This window comes from Periplaneta americana, chromosome 10 (genome assembly GCF_040183065.1).
Source record: "Periplaneta americana isolate PAMFEO1 chromosome 10, P.americana_PAMFEO1_priV1, whole genome shotgun sequence".
NCBI lineage: Eukaryota > Metazoa > Arthropoda > Insecta > Blattodea > Blattidae > Periplaneta > Periplaneta americana.
The window spans coordinates 82,925,100-82,944,907 of record NC_091126.1 but is presented as its reverse complement, the minus strand read 5'-3'; the positions used below and the strand labels follow the sequence as shown (position 1 = coordinate 82,944,907).

General features: G+C 34.9%; 1 protein-coding gene across 1 annotated transcript in view; it reads right to left on the bottom strand.

The window, feature by feature from the left end:
• LOC138707835 (liver carboxylesterase 1) overlaps positions 1–19,808 on the bottom strand; it is a 115,540-nt gene that overhangs the window by 16,111 nt on the left and 79,621 nt on the right. The window contains exon 2 of the mRNA XM_069837801.1: positions 5,480–5,589. Coding sequence (XP_069693902.1) covers positions 5,480–5,589 — 110 coding nt within the window. The remainder of the gene's footprint in view (positions 1–5,479; positions 5,590–19,808) is intronic.

Below are 19,808 nucleotides of genomic sequence, written 5' to 3'. Positions count from 1 at the left end.
AGGGATATAAAAAAAACACTACAGAACAGCAGCAGAACGGGATCGCCGAAAATTTGAAATGGCAACAAATATCTGCACGTTATAAAAGAGGAGAGTGTGTAGGAATTCGGGGAGTTTTTAATATCACAGTGTTTGTGTAGTCCATAGCCTACATTTCATACGAAACGAAGATATACGTGATCAAACATCGGTTTTGTGCCCTGAATTAAGTGCACTAGTGCACTTATCAGGTTAAAACAGAGAGGAATTGAAGACCTGAGAATGATAAGTGGATAAAGACCAAGACAGCGGTTTTGAGATAATCGAGAAAAACTATTTTCATAACTTTTTTCAACATTCAATAAATGAAAATATGGCTTTCAGGTAGTAGCTCCCTGTAAAGCAGGTTTGAATAATTTCAAGGAAAAAATGTTCCGGGGCCGGGTATCGATCCCGGGACCCTTCGCTTAACTCGCGAACGCTCTACCAACTGAGCTACCCCAGGAACTATACACTTCACTGTCACAATTTTTCCTTTTTATATCCACACAACTCACATGAGCTGACAAGATGCCAGAACTCAACTGTGAGTGCACACAAATACTGTGTGACTTCAAATTGTGGCTTTCTGTTAACGTACCTCCAGTAACGAATGTATTATACAAATCTGGCTTTCAGGTAGTAGCTCCCTGTAAAGCAGGTTTGAATAATTTCAAGGAAAAATTGTTCCGGGGCCGGGTATCGATCCCCCCGGGACCCTTCGCTTAACGCGCGAACGCTCTACCGACTGAGCTACCCCAGGAAAAATTGTTACGGTGTCGTGTATAGTTCCTGGGGTAGCTCAGTCGGTAGAGCGTTCGCGCGTTAAGCGAAGGGTCCCGGGATCGATACCCGGCCCCAGAACAATTTTTCCTTGAAATTATTCATTCAATAAATGTTTTAATAGTCATTGAAAAGTTTCGGACATCTTTTATACCATTAAAGTAAATATTAATTGAATCTCCAATTAACAATTAATAAAAAATGACGATGGAGTTATCCAGTTCTCACTCTCAATCAAAATTCTAAATTTCTTTCAATACAAAGTGACAAAAATGTGACCTTAAACACTAGCTACATGAATAACTTTACTTAAAATGTGTTTTAACATTAAACAATAGTAATTTTATGCCATTATAGTAAAAATTAACTAATTCCCTTTATATTATTTTTAACAAATATAAGAATAAACGTATCCAGTTCTCACACTCAAAGAAAGAATTCAAATTATTTCAAGACAAACTGTGTATGTAAATGTAAATACTATTCGCCAAAATAATAATGTCTGTAGTTAGTTAAAAGAACAGAAAACATTACATTTATATGCTATTATTTTGACTGAGTGCATCTCTATGTACTTTTTATTAATATTCACACTTACTCACGTATATTATTATACCACAGTTTATACACTGGAGGAATGAACTTCTCAAGCTTCAAAATATCAAGCAATTTTTTTTTTTCTGATTTCTTGGTAATGACGATTCGTACAGATTTCTAGCTAAATCCAAATTAATTTCATCCACATGCACTCTTCTCTTCATAGCAGCAAAAGTATCAGATACGAGCATGTTGTATCTCAGATACTGCAATATTTTTACCTGAATATACAGGGACATCATTTTATTTTTACTAACATTTCTAATATTAACCTGGTTATACCTTTGGATCAAGGTTTGAGAATCGGATACAACGTTTGCTACCCCCTTCCACGACTGGAGTTCGATGATACTGGCGTAATATACAAACAAATCACTTTACTAGATATAGGAGGGAAAGAAAAGTAGTTCATCCATTTACGAGAACAAGGAAATATCACGCTTTTGAGTTTGATAATTTTCATTAGGTTTTTGTTTAATCAAAATATAGTACAGTATTAACAATGAGTGTTTTTACTCACGAACTGAGCTGTCCATGCGGACGTATTCATTATGCAGTGTATATTATACTGTCTACAGCACATTAGCGTACATTATAGATCAGTGATCGTCAACTCGACTGAAAACGGGCTCGGGCGCTCAGCACTGCTTCCGTGCGGGGCAAGCGTGCATTACCTCGTGCTCGGCATTATACAACCCTATCTCCCGTTCAGCAGCGGCTCTTGGCAGAAGCTAGCTGAAATGTTGAATAGAAGTAGTAGGCTATGTCTCAACAGTCGTCAGGAATTTCATTAACAGTTTCAAGAGTTGAACGTATGATGTCAGATTTCAAGATTTTCATAGCCTAGCGTTGGGAAAAATCGTTCTTTTTCTGGAACTTTTCCAAGAGTTTCGTTTCCAAGAAAGTACTATTTTCAAAGAACAGTTCAGAAATAACAGCAAGCGTCTGACATAACGTAATAATTACCAAAATTTTATATCGTTTCGGAACTAGTTCCGTTTTCAAAAATCTTAGACCATAATGCAATTCGAACCACGACAGCTGTTACAGTCAGGTGTAACAGTAATTTATACAAACCATAAAACATCGCAATAATTTGATCATTCCTCCTGTTAAATAAGGGATATTACTAGTACGTGATATTAGTCTATATTGAAGCTTCTTAATTTATTTGTAATAAACATTGAGATTAGTTCGGCTACATTTGCATTGTCATGTTACCATAGTCATTCATTCATAGTGTTCTGCCCAAGGCCAGGTATTTCACTGCAAATTCAGCGTTCTCCAGTCTTTCTATTTTCTATCTTCCTCTTAGTCTTCGATTATGATCCGTATAATATCTTAATGTCGTCTATCATCTGATATCTTTTTCTGCCCCAAACTCTTCTCCCGTTCACCATTCCTTCCAGTGTATCCTTCAGAAGCCAGATATGTTACAATATACAAATTTTATAACACAATACAGTGCGGTATATAAATTTGTGTATTTTTTTTTCATTTTATATAGTAAAACAGTGACTTTGAAATAATAATAATAATAATAATAATAATAACAATAATAATAATAATAATAATAATAATAATAATAATAATAATAATAATACTAATAATAGGCACAATCTTACAATTTGATTTTCTTTTCATTCTTATTGCTATATTAATAGCAAACAATGTAACTGAAGCTGATTCGCCAACCAGATTGATTATTTAATTATGAAACGCGCCCTGCAAATTCATTATAGTAAAAAATTTAGCTCTCCTTCCAACATACTCAATTCTGAAGGAACTACTGTACACCCAAGGAGAACATTTAGGCTGGAACTGTTATGGTCTCTGAGAGAGTATCTGGAGTGTTCAGACAAGATAGTTGGACGGTACGTTACACAGTACTCCAGTTCCTATGAGAAAGATTCTGTCAGAAACTCCTACTGTTATTTTGGAACAGAGGGTTCCGACCTACAGTTCTTTTTGGGTACTGTTATTTTCTTGGAATTGTTCTGAAAGTACTGTTAGGTTATGTTATTTTTCCCTATCTCTATCATAGACCCATCTACTGTGGATGTAGATTGTGCTCCTGCTTAGCTTCAGCTAGAAATGACAGACTGATAGTGTGATAATGAACTGAAGGTGATATACGTAGGCCTACTGTATAAAAGCAGGAAAAAGTCTATGTGATTATTATTCACATTTTCCATTAGATTTCTCAGGCTTCATCAGCAGCTTTCGACAGACTGTGCATGTTCGGATCCACATTCATATACGAACATTGTTTTCTTTAATGAAAATAAGTAAATCCCACCACAGAACTAGCTAATTCATCTGACTACAATCTACAAAATTTTCTCAGTTCATGCACTACCCAAGTCATAGTGCATAATATTGAGCAATCAGTACGCAATAAAGAGGCTAAAAATCTCATAAAATTAGCATTACAGAAGATCAGGAAATATTTTTACTAATGGTCATGCATTAACAAAATGAAAAGAAAAAGTAGAAATTTAAAATGCAGTATAGTATTTAGTTTTATTCAGCTTTTATTTCATCCCTAACTTATCAACCAATTGCTTTCATACATATAAATGCCAGTATTAGGCATTCACATTACTTTAAGTTTAATTTGATCAGTATGAGAAACATTTATTATCACGAAAAAGCTGCCACCATCGCAAGCCTCCGCTGTGCCCGCGGCAGTGAAACACGAGCGCAGCGGGCTTCAGAGCTGTCTGAGATGACGTCACAGGGCATCGAGTTTATGACCACTGCTATAGGTAATGAAGTTAAATTGAAGAATAACCATAATAAACACATTTTTGAAAATGGTGGCCGTTCATTTCGATACAGGCTTCAGTTCTAATGTGCATATTATCGCACTATAGGCTATTGTACGTAATTCTAATTACCAGTTTCGTCCTTCGTACCAGTAACTCATGTTGAAATAATTCTGTACCTACTCTATAAAAGAGTACCTTACGTACTGTAAATTCAATCTTCACTTCTGCCCGATCCGAAAAGCTAAAATTACTCACACATGCTATCTACTGTCCGTCCAAGTGGTTATGTAGCAGGGTAGTAGAAAGGGAGGAAATCACGTGACAGTTAATTACTTAACGAGGCCCTTTTATTTAAGTTATTTTAAACAGTTGTATGGGTATAATATTACGTAAACGTCCAATTTCTAACAGAAATTAATGTTCTCAGAAAAGAGCTAAGACAGCCCAGCCACTAGCCTTTACAGAAAAGCGAATAGAAGGAGGTGGGGGAAACCGGGATGCGACGTAGGCAAATGGACGGCAGTATTTGTGCGAAAATGATTCAATATTGGAAGCTCTTTCGTTACTGGAAAACACGAACATATTTTTAGAACGTACTGTTTACTATAACCGTAAGGCTACTATGACTGTATTTGTGGTCTTGGTTCTGTGTGGAGGACGGTTGAACTTCATTAGTAGAAGGGGTGGGAGTGAAGTACATTCAAAACTCAGGTACAATAAAAATTGAAGTAAAAGTAAAATGATGTCCCTGTACAAACATTTTACATATTCTACAACTCAAATAGTAGAAAAAATTGTAAAATTGTAAATTAGGCCTATGTTTTATTTAACGACGCTCGTAACTGCCGAGGTTATATCAGCATCGCTGATGTGCCGGAATTTTGTCCCGCAGGAGTTCTTTACATGCCAGTAAATCTACTGACATGAGTCTGTCGCATTTAAGCACATTTAAGTGTCATCGATCTGGGCCGGGATCGAAATTGCCATACTTTATAATGCCTGATGTACATACCACGCTACTCTGCTGTAGCATTGTATGTGAGAACAGGATAAGTCTGGTCTTTGTCCACTTCTCCTTCTCAACAAAAGTGGAAATCTAGAAAATGATAACATTCAGAGCCATGTAGTTCTCTTTGTAAGAAGTATCTGACTACCATTTCACACCAGTAGATGAAGTAAGGGCTATAGTTGCATTTGGCATTAAAATCTCAATTTCATAAAAAATGGTCTTTATCCACTTATCATTCTCAGGTCTTCAATTCAAATCTCGATTATTTCATGGAAGGACAACAATACAGTAATCATCTTACCCTTTGTTTCACTGCTAGTGTCGAGCCGTCCCATAATGTAGGCGTTCCAACGCTGAAGTTACCAGGGTGGAACCACACAACAACAGGCCAGTTACCAGGTGGCGGTTGACCTATCAACAGAACAATGGCACTTCACAGTAATGCTTGGAGAGCTTTAACACGCTAAAATTATCGACTAGTGTATTGAAACCTATGAGTTGTGATTATATTAATTTCATGAATCTTGTTCTGTTTATAACTGAAGGCTACAATTTTATAATGCCTAAACTTACATCAATATATTTGCTCTTAATACATAATTTCTAACATTACAATATTTCTGAAAGAATTTTACGATTTGAAGTCTCCTTTTATACTGTTTTTGGGAGGAAATACTTCTGATATAAATTATTTTGGCTTTTGAATGGAGAATATTGTCTTACATTTTAATGTGAGAGGATGGTATTTTTTGGTAAAGAAAGAGTAAATTAAAAAAGATTTTCTTTAAAATAGCTGTGATATATGTGGAATAGTACATTGCATAACATTTTGTGGGTATTTGTGCCCTTATCGGATACTGAGGCGCCATTTTTAAACTTCTTATGCTCTGGATTTTTTTAATCACACGCCCGCTTGGATTGTTGTTTCCGGTAACTTTGCTTTTTTGCTACATTGCCAGACACCAGAAAAAAATGGATATAATTTCTGAACTATTAAAGATACATGCATGAAATTTAGAATAAACATTATCTAGACTATTAGGAAACTTTTCTCTGTAACAGAATTTTGCTTATTGATTTCATTTTAGAAATATGTCTCTGTCTGAAAAAAAAAAAGGAAATAAAAAAAGTTATTAAATTTTAATTGTTTATTATACAAATGTAGGGACTAATATTAAATTTCTATTACATACAGTTTGTAGAGCATGATTTTACAAGTAACATGTAAAAAACTCTTTCAATTAATCTTTAAAATGGCTTAGATATATCGGTCTTAGTAAAATCCTGCATTGTTTTTTTTTTTAAATCTCGGCCCCCAAATAACTTTTTTTTTTTAATATTTGTATTTGGTGGAGTTGCTACAGCTACATACAAAAAATTAATATTTTACATCAAATAGAGAAAAAAGTTAAAAAAAGTACAGTCCTCTCACCTTAAATGAAATTATCACATTCTTAACATTATTGGTTTGAAAGTATTATTTAAACATCTACTATTAGAGTAAACGTTGTAAATTTATTTCATGGTACAGAATAAATTTAACATGACTAAAATTGAGAAATAAATCCTTCAAACAGAGACAAATGTGCACAGGTAGATAGATAAACCGAACACGGACGACATAACATATACGTCTTCAGATCTAATTAATGTGGAGAAGGTGCACCTGGAATGAAAATACAGAAATAAATTTATAGCAGATTTAAAGGTTTTCCGTCGTCAATGCTGAGTTTTCTGCTTTCATATTCTTGAGCTCCGGCCACTTCAAGTCGGCAGATAATGGGGCAGGGTGGCCAGTTCCCCTCCTCCTCTACTGCATACATTGCTGAATAGTAACATAGTACACTAATCAGACTTCAGATGTACGGCTGTCAAAAGAAAAAGTGGCCGCTCTCTAGAAGCTAACTTCCCTTTGGGTATCTTCGCTACAATTCGGAGACAGGCGATGTTACATGTTGTTGGACAACGTGGCCTGATATCTACAGTCATAATTGAAGTGCTCTGCATGTTACTATTGTAGTGTAGTGGTAGCATTCCGGGCTAGTATTCATGAAGTCACGCGTTCGAACACAAGCTAGTGCTTTTTATGTTTTTTTTTGAGAGAGAGAGAGAGAGAGGAAATATAATTTCTCCTATCTCTTTTATGACTGTTTTAGTAATTAATATCAGGTTCTTGAATGTATTATGCCATGACTTTATCATTATTTATTATGACATTATGACTGTAAATGGAAAGAAGAAAAGATTTTATTCTCAACAAAAATATCTTTCGTGGCATAAACAAAACAAACTTGCTGGCCACGATTCAATATTTAGTCCATCTTCCTCCCATCTCGATAACATCTTGCTAAATATTATGTTTTTATTTGACGCTCGCAACTGCCGAGGTTATATCAGCGTCACCGGTGTGCCGGAATTTTGTCCCGCAGGAGTTTCTTTTACTTGCCAGTAAATCTACTGACATGAGCCTGTCGCATTTAAGCACACTTAAATGCCATCGACCTGGCTCGGGATCGAACCCGTAACCTCAGGCATAGAAGGCCAGCGCTATACCAACTGTGCCAACTAGGCTGACTCACATCTTACAGTCGTGTGGACATAGAATCGAATAGTCTTTTCAAATGACGATTGTTCTCAGCCACGGCATCCAAAGCATCCTGGACGAGCTTCCACAAATCATCATGATGTCTTGGAGGGGGACTGGGCTAATTTTTCCACATATGCTTCTTTACTTGTGCCCCCGTAACTCAGTCGGAAGACCGTATACAAAGAAAAAATTAATACTAATATTATGCAACTGTATTGTTCCAAACCTGACATTAAATTTATATTATTTATATCGCTAAATAACGATAACAATATAAATGACAACTTGAATAATATTTATATCGCTAAAGAGCGATAACAGAATATAAATGATAACTTGAATATTATTTATTTCGCTAAAGAACGATAACAGAATATATATAATAACTTGAATATTATTTACATTGCTAAAGAACGATAATAAAATAAAATAACTTGAATAAGGCTCGAACTCTCAACCTTCGATTCACTAAGCTAGCACACTACCGCTGCTCTACGAGACACAGATATAGAATAACTTTTGTTTAAATACAATAGGGTGGTTGCACCAGTGAATGACCGCATCCAGTAAATGACCATTTTGTGAAAAATCTGTTTAAAATAGGAGTCAGAGCTGCAAAAACATATTTGAAACTCCGAATTACAGAAGATCAACTATGATTTGAAATATTTTCTCTCACTGGCCACTCAGAATCACGTATTTGTGTATAAAATATGGCAGTTTTCTTCAGGTGTGCATGAAATGTGTAATTATGCTTGCACTCGTAATAAGGTAAGACTAATGACAACGATTCATATAGCAGCCCTTTAATGTAATTATTTGTTGTTTTTCGTAGATATTAAGCAAGAAATTAATTATACAGGTGTTTAAATCATGATTTCTGTAAAAAAGTTAATTCTAACATCAAAGCTGCATAAATAATGTGGGTGGTCATTCACTAGATCTCAATAATGGGTCTTCCCCAATGAATGACTATTGTGGTAATTTACTGGTGATATCGTCATATGCGTTATTTTGATTTCTGAGCACGAAATTCAAAATCTGTGACTGTCGTTTCATATGTATGTGTCAGTGAATGACCGAAAAACGAACTTGCACCAGTAAATGACCATGGTTCAAAGTTGGGTGGTCATTCACTGGAGGCTAGAGACATTTACTGGTTCATATTCAAGTGAGTTTAAATTAACAATTGAAATTCTTTAAATTTATTTTTCTGCAAATCAGTCCAAATGTCGCATGAAGGAAATGAAAAGAAGAAAGTATACGGACGTTTTCAATATAGCGAAAGAGTTCTCTATGTAGCTGTAGAAGGAATACGTAGCAATCAAATGAATGCCAATACGGCTAGCAAATAATATAACAATTCCAAAAGCTACTTTACTAAATATATTACATTGAAAAGTACCATTGGGCGAAAAATGGATTCCATAGATACATTAGCGAAAAAAGAGGAAGGCCAGTTCGAAAATTGGATTACTGGTGAAGCCAAATTGGGTTTCCCATGCATTCCGACGAAGTTAAAGACGCAGTGCAGAAGATTATGAAAGGCATGAAACGAAATAACCCATTTAATGATTGTCGCCCAAGGCAAAAATGGCTGGATTTTTTTCTAAAAAGACATCCTATTGTGACAATAAAGAATACAGAAGTTATATTCAGAGCTCTGGAAATCAACCAGAGCAATCCTCTGGTTCCAAATACTCATGGATTTGTAAATATTCAAAGACATAATGCAATAGTAGAAGATACTCAGGTCAATTTTTTGGTTCCTAATGGTAAATCCATGGGTTCTCATAGAAATGCTACAGTGAATTTTGAAGAATATTGTGATGGAAATAATGTGGAGGATGGATGTGTTGAAAGTAATAGGATTACTGGAAATGAAATCCAGAGTATTATTCCAAGTAATGATTGACAAAGAAGTATTATTGACGATATGATTGTTGCAGAACCATTTGAGATTGAAAGTGTTGATAGTAATACGGAGATTGGAAATGGGATCCAAAGTATTAGTCTAAGCAATGATGTTGATTGAAGTTGTATTAATGAATTAAATACTACAGGACCATAGAATAATGTAACACCAAAAATTGTGTGAAAAAGTGGAAAGAATATGATAAAAGAAAAATAAAAGAAGATAAATAGAACGTGGAGAAACAACGTAAAGAAGATAGATACGAAAAGGAAAAAAAGAGAAAGAAACTACAAAAAAGGGAACTCTTAAACAAACAAAAAAGAAAAAAAAACTATCTGAGGGCGAAACAGAAATTGACTTTTGTCTGACACTGATTCAGGAAACATTGACTTTTCAATCACAAAATTCACATGGAATTATCTTAAGGAACTTCACATTCCTTTTGATTATGTAATGTCTATTCTTATAAATATTATCAAGGATTCTCTTCAAATATTACATCATCATCTCTATTTCAATTAATCAACTTATATTTGCCTTTAACAATTAACTTTCTTTTTTCTTTAATGTATCACATCACATTACTGTACATGTTTATTGTATTCAGGACCCTTGTGGTCACTCAAAATTCTTTGAGCTGATGTCTATAATTTAGATATTTATTTATTTATTTATTTTATTGGGTTATTTTACAACGCTGTATCAACATCTAGGTTATTTAGCGTCTGAATGAAATGAAGGTGATAATGCCGGTGAAATGAGTCCGAGGTCCAGCACCGAAAGTTACCCAGCATTTGCTCGTATTGGGTTGAGGGAAAACCCCGGAAAAAACCTCGACCAGATAACTTGCCCCGACCGGGATTCGAACCCGGGCCACCTGGTTTCTCGGCCAGACGCGCTGACCGTTACTCCACAGGTGTGGACTAGATATTTATTAAGCCTAGTTCTTAACATACTGCTAACACTACATTAGAATAAGTTTTCTATCGCAAAAACTAGTACGTTATTGTGAAATATAAAGGAACATATTTTTCAGGGGCAGTGATGGAAACAAATAAAATAGAATTAGAAGTAACAGTTGTGGAAAGATGTTGACTGGATACTTAGAAGTGGCCAAATGAAAATAACCAAAATAGTAGAAATATCGTAACATTGTCGAAACAATTACTGCGCTTACATAGTATAAAAATATATAATTATTTATTCAGTGCTTGAAATACATTTCTAAATTAAAACTAGGTGTAATTGAACAGTTTAATTTTGGTATAGGTAGCCTATCTAAAGCAATTATTTGTATATATTTAGTACATTATTCTTACAATGTAGCCTCTTGCGAGTAATTACAATACAAGTTTGTAATGGAAAATCAAACCGGTAAAAAGGCCTAGTTGTAAATGTCTATAAAGTATTCTTGAATATTAAAGAATTTCTCAAAAAATTTATATTTTTTCCAGTTCTTAAATTTAATATTACTAGAACGAAAACCATAATAGTAACCACATATATGTATATATATATATATATATATATATATATATATAGTAAACAGTGATACATCATTGCATATAGAGCCCCAAAACACAGCCTGTTCCAATTATACATCATTTGTCACTTGGGGTCATTCACTAGTGCTCATCTGGTCAACTACCAAAACAATATGGTCATTCACTAGTGATTTTTAAATCATAGAAATATGATACCATAACTTTAACCAATATGAGAGAAAAATTAAAATTCACTCATTAAATTGGTAGTGCGAATCTTCAGGAATCAGCTAAGCATATTACTTATGTCGAATGCCTAGTTTTATAAGTGGTTATATTCATATATTCTTATCAAGGTGCTTAATTGGTCATTCACTAGTGTAACTACCCTAGTTCTGAAACTGCTTCAAGTACGAATCTAGAAGCGCATGCATCGTGCAACATCACCGTGACCCAAAGTGGACTTAGAATATATTCGCTGTTCACGAGTGCGGTCACTTTTTTTTTTTTTTGACAGCTGTACACTTTTCGTTGCAAGTATTGTCAACCCAAATGTCCACTACGCTTAGTGAAGAGTGTATCTTTTTATAGAATTAGCATCTTTCGCCATTTTTGTTGCAAGTGAGTAAACCAAAGGAGAGTATGACACATGAGTTCAAATTAAATGGTGGTTCTCTTAAATGGACAAAGTAATATTAGAACTGATTTCAATACGCATAAAGCTATTACAGTATATCAATTTGTGAAAATACATATAATTACATACCGGTTAATTCAGGATAAATGGTATATATTTTGTAGGATGTTAGCATGTACTAATCTGAGTAGAAAGTTAATGTAATCATGTGTCAAATTTTCAGTGGGTTTGGAAGTACAGCTGTTTGAATGTAACGCATAAGAAACCTTACAAATGGTATGAAGGAACGACAAATGAGTACGCACTATTGACTACGTACAAACAATAGTAGTAATAGCACTAATCTCTCTTCTGAGAACGTCTGAGAGAGGAAGTCTTTATAATGAGTGAAGAGAAACAGCTGCTTGTAGTTCTCTTGGCTACAAGGATTGGAATGTTCTTCCAGCATGATAGAGCCCCTGTAGATTTTAGCAGTCAGTTGAGAATCATCTAAATCTCACATTCCCCAAACGATGAATCGGCCGCGGTAATCATGTGCATGGACTTCAAACTTCTCAGATATTACTCTGTTAAATTTTTCTGTGAGGATAGGTGAAGGACAAAGTGCATGCTTTAAAAATAAAGTAAACATAAGGGACGAAATGGTCGCTCGCATTATGAATAGTGCTTCCCTCTTAAAAGAACGACAGGACGACCTCAGAAAAGCAAAACTTACTGTTGTCAACAGAGCGGAAAGGTGTATTAAATTGTTGAAATGTACTGATACCATGTAAATAAGGAAATGAATGTAATCATTAAGTAATATGCCTTTTTGCACGACAGTGTGTTTTCTCGTCGTTACAGCAAACGACCGCCACGATTGAAAGATAATTTTACTGAATTCAGAGTTCCCAACATAGATAAGGATGTTGAAATATTACAAATAACTGCTCTAGAGTTATAATGAAAACCGCTGTCTTTTCTTCTTCTTCTTCTTCTTCCTCTTTTATGACCTCGGTCACCAAAAAATGTCCATGTAGCCAGCTCAGTTTTTTTCTACTATAGTCTCTGACTTATCATTATATCATCTGTGACACTACAATATCTTCTTTGGTTTCATAAAAAATCAATATTCCTCATACTTTAATTTTGCTACGTCTAATAAACTTGATTAATATACTTATAATGTCCATATTTGCCGACGCTAGTAATGTTTTAAGACAAGTCGGTAAAGGTATCTTCTTTTGCTGTAATTCCTCATACATTTTTTCCCTGTGTCTATTATTTAATTCACACTCAAAGAAAAGATGTTGATTATTTGGCCTCCTATTTCCACAATGGCAATAAGGATTTGAAGTTAATTTAAAAAGAAATAATTTTTCCGGGTTTAGTGTATGATTTACCCTCAATCTATTAATTAAAACTTTTTCGTTTCTTTTTAGCTTGTATTTACTGAACCATGGATTTATTTATTGGGTTATTTTACGACGCTGTATCAACATCTAGGTTATTTAGCGTCTGAATGAAATGAAGGTGATAATGCCGGTGAAATGAGTCCGGGGTCTAGCACCGGAAGTTACCCAGCATTTGCTCGTATTGGGTTGAGGGAAAACGCCGGAAAAAACCTGAACCAGGTAACTTGCCCCGACCGGGATTCGAACCCGGGCCACCTAGTTTCGCGGCCAGACGCACTGACCGTTACGCCACAGGTGTGGACTGAACCATGGAATGTGTAGCCATCTGTTTTCGAGAGTATATAAATCTGTAGGTGATTGTAAGTTTTGTTTTAACCACCAGGTTTGATTTGCAGTTTGGAGATTTAGCTTCAGTTTTGGTGTGTAGGTATTGTACGGAAGAAGTATATTTAGCAGTTTTCCTGACAGTACTGCTCTTTTAGCCAGGTGATCTACATACTCATTATCTCTTATGTTTGAGTGTCCGGGAATCCATGCGAGTGTAATGTCAAAAAATTGCTGGCGGGCTCTCCATAAAAGGAATCTAATATTATTAAGGTACCAGTTATCTTTGTTCGATTTAAATGTTTATAGATCCAATGTTAAGGACAATGAGTCTTTAAAGATAATTAGTTTGTTGTTCGGTCTGCGATTATTTCCACTAATGTAATATAAAATAGCCTGTCTAATAGCCATTATTTCTGCTAAGAAAATAGAAGTCTCACTCGGGAGCTTATATATCTCATAACAATTTTGGCTGGGAATCCAGAACGCAGCACCAGCTCCTGAATGTTGTTTGGATCCGTCTGTATAAATGTGATCGTAATCCATGAATGCAGACAATTTCTCCTGGAATAGGGAATAGGGAGTATAATGCTGAGTTATTCTGTGATATTGGATGTTCTATATTTAGAAAATTTAAATGAATAGGAATCTTATAGAATGATGCCAAATACGGAATAGTATAATTGGAATGGGTTTTGTTTTTTAAAATATTAGGCACAAATATATCAACCTGCTGATAACTCTTAACCAATGGAGTATTAAGGAAACGTCTGCGACTATTTCGAGCCAATCGGCCCAGTAATTTTAGTTTTGGAAGTAGAATATGAGAAATTATTGCAGTTCTCTTAATTATAAACTTATCTGTTAGGAATTGAAAACGGTGTAAAATTGGGGATATTGCAGCCGTATGCAAGACCGATTTAATCGGCGTTGTTTTCATTAAGCCTAAAGCTATTCTAAGGCCGGTATTCATAGTCGAGATAAGTCATACTTATATATAAGTCGAACTTAAATCTCGTCTCAATTGGAGATTTCGGTCCAAATAAGCCGTACTTATTATAAGTCGTGATTATTTTATAAGCTTTACTTTACAAAGTCTGACTTCATGAAGTTGAACTTATTGCAATTCATAGTGACTCAAGTGCGACTTATGTTATGAAATAAGTTAAACTTTACCAAGTCAAGGGAACCCCTAACTTATGTCAGTTTTAACCTAAAAATTAATAACGTTTATGAAGAACTGGCGAAGAAAGTTATTGGAATGTAGAAAATTTGCGCCTAAAAGCGTTACTTGCGAAACGTAATGGGTCGCTTTGAGTTTTATAATGATCTTGAATTCAAAACGAGGTTTCGTTTTCGCAAAAGGACGGTTTTAGAATCAATACTTCGAAAATGTAAAGAACTCTAGCAAAACCGAGATAGCGAGGTTTGCCAGTTCTTCTAGTACTTCTTGTTTGCTTGAGATTTTATACACGGAAAACTTTGAAGTAAGTTTAATATTCTTAAAATATAGCCATAACTGTAGTCTGTAATATACTGTATGAGGTATTCAATATATAGATGAGGTTAGGCTTCTTTAATATGCATGAAATTGAAGTATTGTTAAGATTAAATTCCCTTATCCCGTCATTTTAAATTAAATTATTATGTATTAATAAAATGAATGGAAAACAAAGCCTTCTTGCTGTCATACTTACTTACAAATGGCTTTCAGTGAACCAGGAGGTTCATTGCTCCCTCATATAAGCCCGCCATCGGTCCCTATCGTAAGCAAGATTAATCCAGTCCTATCATCATATCCCAACTCCTTCAAATCCATTTTAATATCCTCCCATCTATGTATCGGCCTCCCCAAAGGCCTTTTTCCCCTCAAGTCTTCCAAATAACACTTTGTACACATTTCTGGATTCACCTATACGTGCTACATGCCCTGCTCATCTCTTTCCATGAATAAAAAGTCCTGTTCCTAATTGGTGATTATTATTTCCTTCCCCATAGTACAAGTAATGGTGATTATTATTTCCTTCCCCATAGTACAAGTAATCTCCTATTGGTGATAGGCCATTCTCATCTAACCTAACTCCTGTAGTCCCACAAAGTCTATTCTATATCTACTCGTAGCTAGTTATATTGCTACTAATGTTACCCCTCCTCTTCTATAAAGACTCGTGGCATTCCAAGTACCAAATCTCATAACCTTATTCTTTTGCTGTGGTCGTGCCAAAGAATCAATCCCATTTCGAGGCTTGTGTTGGGGTTCCGTAACAAGCTCTTTTTTACTGTGGGTTGTTAGCCCTTTGCCAAACCCCCAAGCTGGAGGACCACCCCTTATCGGCTGTCCGCGACTGCTTAGTCAATATATTCGCAGCTACCATTCCCGGTGGTTCAGAGTTTCAAACGAGCGTAGAGCTCACTGATCATGCAACCACAGTAACCAATTAAGTTTTCTTACTGTCATAATAAAAATAAATAAATTGTAAAATGTAAGAAGTTGTGGAAATATCGGCTTGACACTTTATAAAATTTATAGATACAATACAGCCGACAAAAGAGACGAGAATTAATGTAGCGGAGACAAAGTTTGAGATTTGGAAGGTGAGATTTACTTTTCTCTCGGTTGGTTTAAGGAACAAACTCGAGAATGTCCTGTGCAGTGCTTCACAATTTGAGTTCGGAGAGAAATGACAACTTACAAGATGATGATCCAGATGTAACGATTCTTCTTATGAACCTGTGCCTGTTACATCACCTGTACAGCAAACTTCGGTTTGGCTTTCAGGAAGAACTGATTAACAGTGTGTTTAAGAGGCATGATGACAAAATGTAAATACATTTCATCATTAGTGTTCATGTATTTCACCGAATAAAATATTTATTCATTTATGTGATTTACCAAAACATTTAAACTTGAGACAATTTGTAATATCAACAATGAATACTATTAAGTTTTAAACAATAACCGATTGATGTATTTTATAGCAGTCCCAGTTTCATTATGGACAAGCGGTATTTGTTTGTGAGCTTCTGATCTCAGTTGCATTATTGACTTGTAAAAAGTAATAATAATTACTCTAACCACCTGACCCACTTTAAATATGTGCGGCATTGCCAAGTCTAGTTTTTTTCCGTGGTGTCTAAACCTAGAAAAAAATATTTAATATTCTAATTGTTGCTACCATTAACTAAGATCCGGCAACAACGAGGCACTCTCAGTGAAGTGACAAAGAGCTAAATGGCAGTTAAAGCGCGTGCCGTTTCGATTTCAATGACTTGAACAACAATATTGACGCGATAACGAAAATCTTTTACATGCCACTTGTCTGTAATGAAATACAGTAGGCTCCTAGTCTCTACTATACTATAATAATTATGCTTAGCTATGTCAACAATATCCAATCTTTGAGCTTTTGTATTTTTTGCTAGATCAATATCAATAAGTTGTTCACGCAACACAATTTCCGCAGATTCTACTTCTAATTTTGCCTTCATTCTTTTTAACTGAAATAATTAATTTCCTTCAAAACTGCATTCCTGCGCTTTCTTGTGTGATCTGCTAATGCTGCTGGAGTTGCCGTCACTGTTGTTTCAACTGCAATTGAGTTGGATGGTCCAGCAGTAGAGGAGGTTACGTCCTTGGAAGGATTTGGTGCTTCCTCTGCGAACACAACTGCAATTTAAACAATATGTATGTCAACTGGCTAATTATTTTGTGTAGAATTTATTCTTCCTCATTCTATCACTTGTTAGGTTTAGTTACCTATTACGGACTCTCTTCATGTAAATAAATATGATTTGACAATTTTCTTTATTAACAAAGAATAGCTAATAGGCTAAGAAAGAAATTAAATGTTCAAGAAAGAATGTTGAATGTAACACTGCTTAGGCCTACCTTTTAGCTCACTCGCAATCATATCGGAGTCAACCGCTCCCGGAACTTGGACTATTGTGCGAGGATTATTTGTGCTACAGGTGGATCAATGTCCTTCATATTTTTACTAGAAGATCACCTCGTGTAGCCAACACTATTTGACGTTCTTTGGTTAAAGCATTTTGTTGGTTGCATTTGATGTTCGTCCATAGTAGCCTATCCGTAGTTGTTTTCCAAATCTCTGTAATCATTATAACCAAATTACAATAAAATTTCCAACTTCGCATAAACGAACTTCATAATTTCTTTCTTTATGTTATAATATACACTTTTCAAAGAAAATATTGTATTAGGCTTACTTACATGTTCCACAATATAATATATCGACGAATTGAATTCTTCTGCAATCTTCTGTCTTCAAAAATCTGCGTCGATCTTCTTATTCTCTACAATCTTTGAATATTTTAGAATAATCTCCTTCAATACAATCATCTTTCTGTACATAACTAAAATATTTTCTTTTCTTCTTTCCGTACATACATCAATTATTTTATTGTATCCTACAGAAACTATGCATACAAATTTAGAGACAAAAGAAAATCGACTGTCTGATTTACATTGTCGTGATAATGGCCTTGCAATTTCTCATACCAATAAGTTCGACTTATTTGTATACACATAAGTTACACTTATTCAGTGAAACTTTACAAAGTACGACTTATTAGCCGACTATGAATACCGTAATCATATAAGTTAAGATTTTCCAATAAGTGTAACTGAACAAAGTCATACTTATTGAACAAATAAGTCACTGACTATGAATACCGGCCTAAGAGCTGTATTTTGAAGTGTATCCAATTCGGATAAATTACGTTTACTAGTACTAGCGAAAGCGAAGCATGCATATTCCATAATTTGTCTAATATATATCTTGTATATTAATAGCAATAACCCGGGATCTGCTCCCCACCATGTATTGGTTAAGCATTTAATTATATTTAATCTAGGAAGGATTTGGGATTTTATATGTTGAATATGCGTAGTGAATGAAAGCTTCGAATCTACTATTAAGCCCAAGATTTTAACCGACGTTTTGTAAGGAATGACCTCGTTATCTACTTGATATCTTTCTTCGGTGATGCTTCTCGTCCAATTAAATCTGATGTGGGAGCTTTTTGTAGGATTTATGGAAAGTCCAGAAGTGTAAGACCATTTTTCCATATCTCTTATTGCTGTTCCAATTGCGAAGGCTAACCTCTGCGAAGACTTATCTGATTTATAAATTAAGATATCATCGGCGTACATGACAGTTCGTACGTGTGTTGTGAGAATTTGTTCAAGAAGTTGTAAGGCTAAAATAAAAAGTAAAGGACTCAAGACAGATCACTGAGGTATTCCAGTATTCACCTCCCTCGGTTCTGTATCCTCTAAATGGGATTTAATTGTTACAAGTCTATTCGAAAGAAGTTTCCCTATTATGCAGATTATCGGAGACGGTATTCCTATCTTTTCCATTTGCTGAAATAAATACCAAGTACATATATTATCATAAGCCGCTTTTAAATCTAGGCAAATTAAGTCCGTAATCTCCCCTCTATTTCTGGCTAGTGTAATATCAGGTAAAAGAATTGCAAGGCAATCATATGTAGAAGAATTTTTTTGAAAACCAAACTGTAACCTAGGCATTTGATGATTTCTGTGAAGCCAATTTAAAAGTCTATTTTTTAAAATATGTTCAAATAATTTCCAAGTACATGGTAAAAGGGAAATGGGACGATAATGTTCTGGCACCTCAGGCGTTTTATTAGCCTTTAATATTGGTTTTATTAATATATACTTTCATGCATCAGGTATCTCTTGTGTGCGAAGAATATAATTGAAATGTTGAATTAAGAGGCGAAATGCTTCGTCTGGAAAGTGTTTAATCATGTCATAAGTTATCTCATCCTTTTCTGGACTTGTACTCCTAACTGTTTCAAGCACGATCTCTATTTCTCCTTTTTCAATATGGTGTAATAATACATGGTCACTGAAACTCAGATCACTCTGAAAGGTATATGGAGAAACGTTCACTGTAAGGGGACATATGTGCTGCTTGATTTCTTCTATTGTTTTCCAGTTGAGTGGTGTTGAATCCGTGAAGGTCCTGTTATTTTTCAACCTCTTTATTATTTGCCATACTTCCTTTGACCGTTTATCTTTCCTTAATGTATTGCAATATTGTTTCCACGAATTCCTTTTTTTCTTACGTATAAGTTTTTTCGTTATTGCAGATTGTTTATTAAGTAACATGTAATTTTCTGGCGTCATATTTTTAATATATTGAGATGTTAACTCCTTCCTGAGCTTTATGTTGTCTTTTATATCCTCATCGCACCAAAGAAGAGGGCGGAATCTACTGTTTGGAATTCGTGTTTTAGG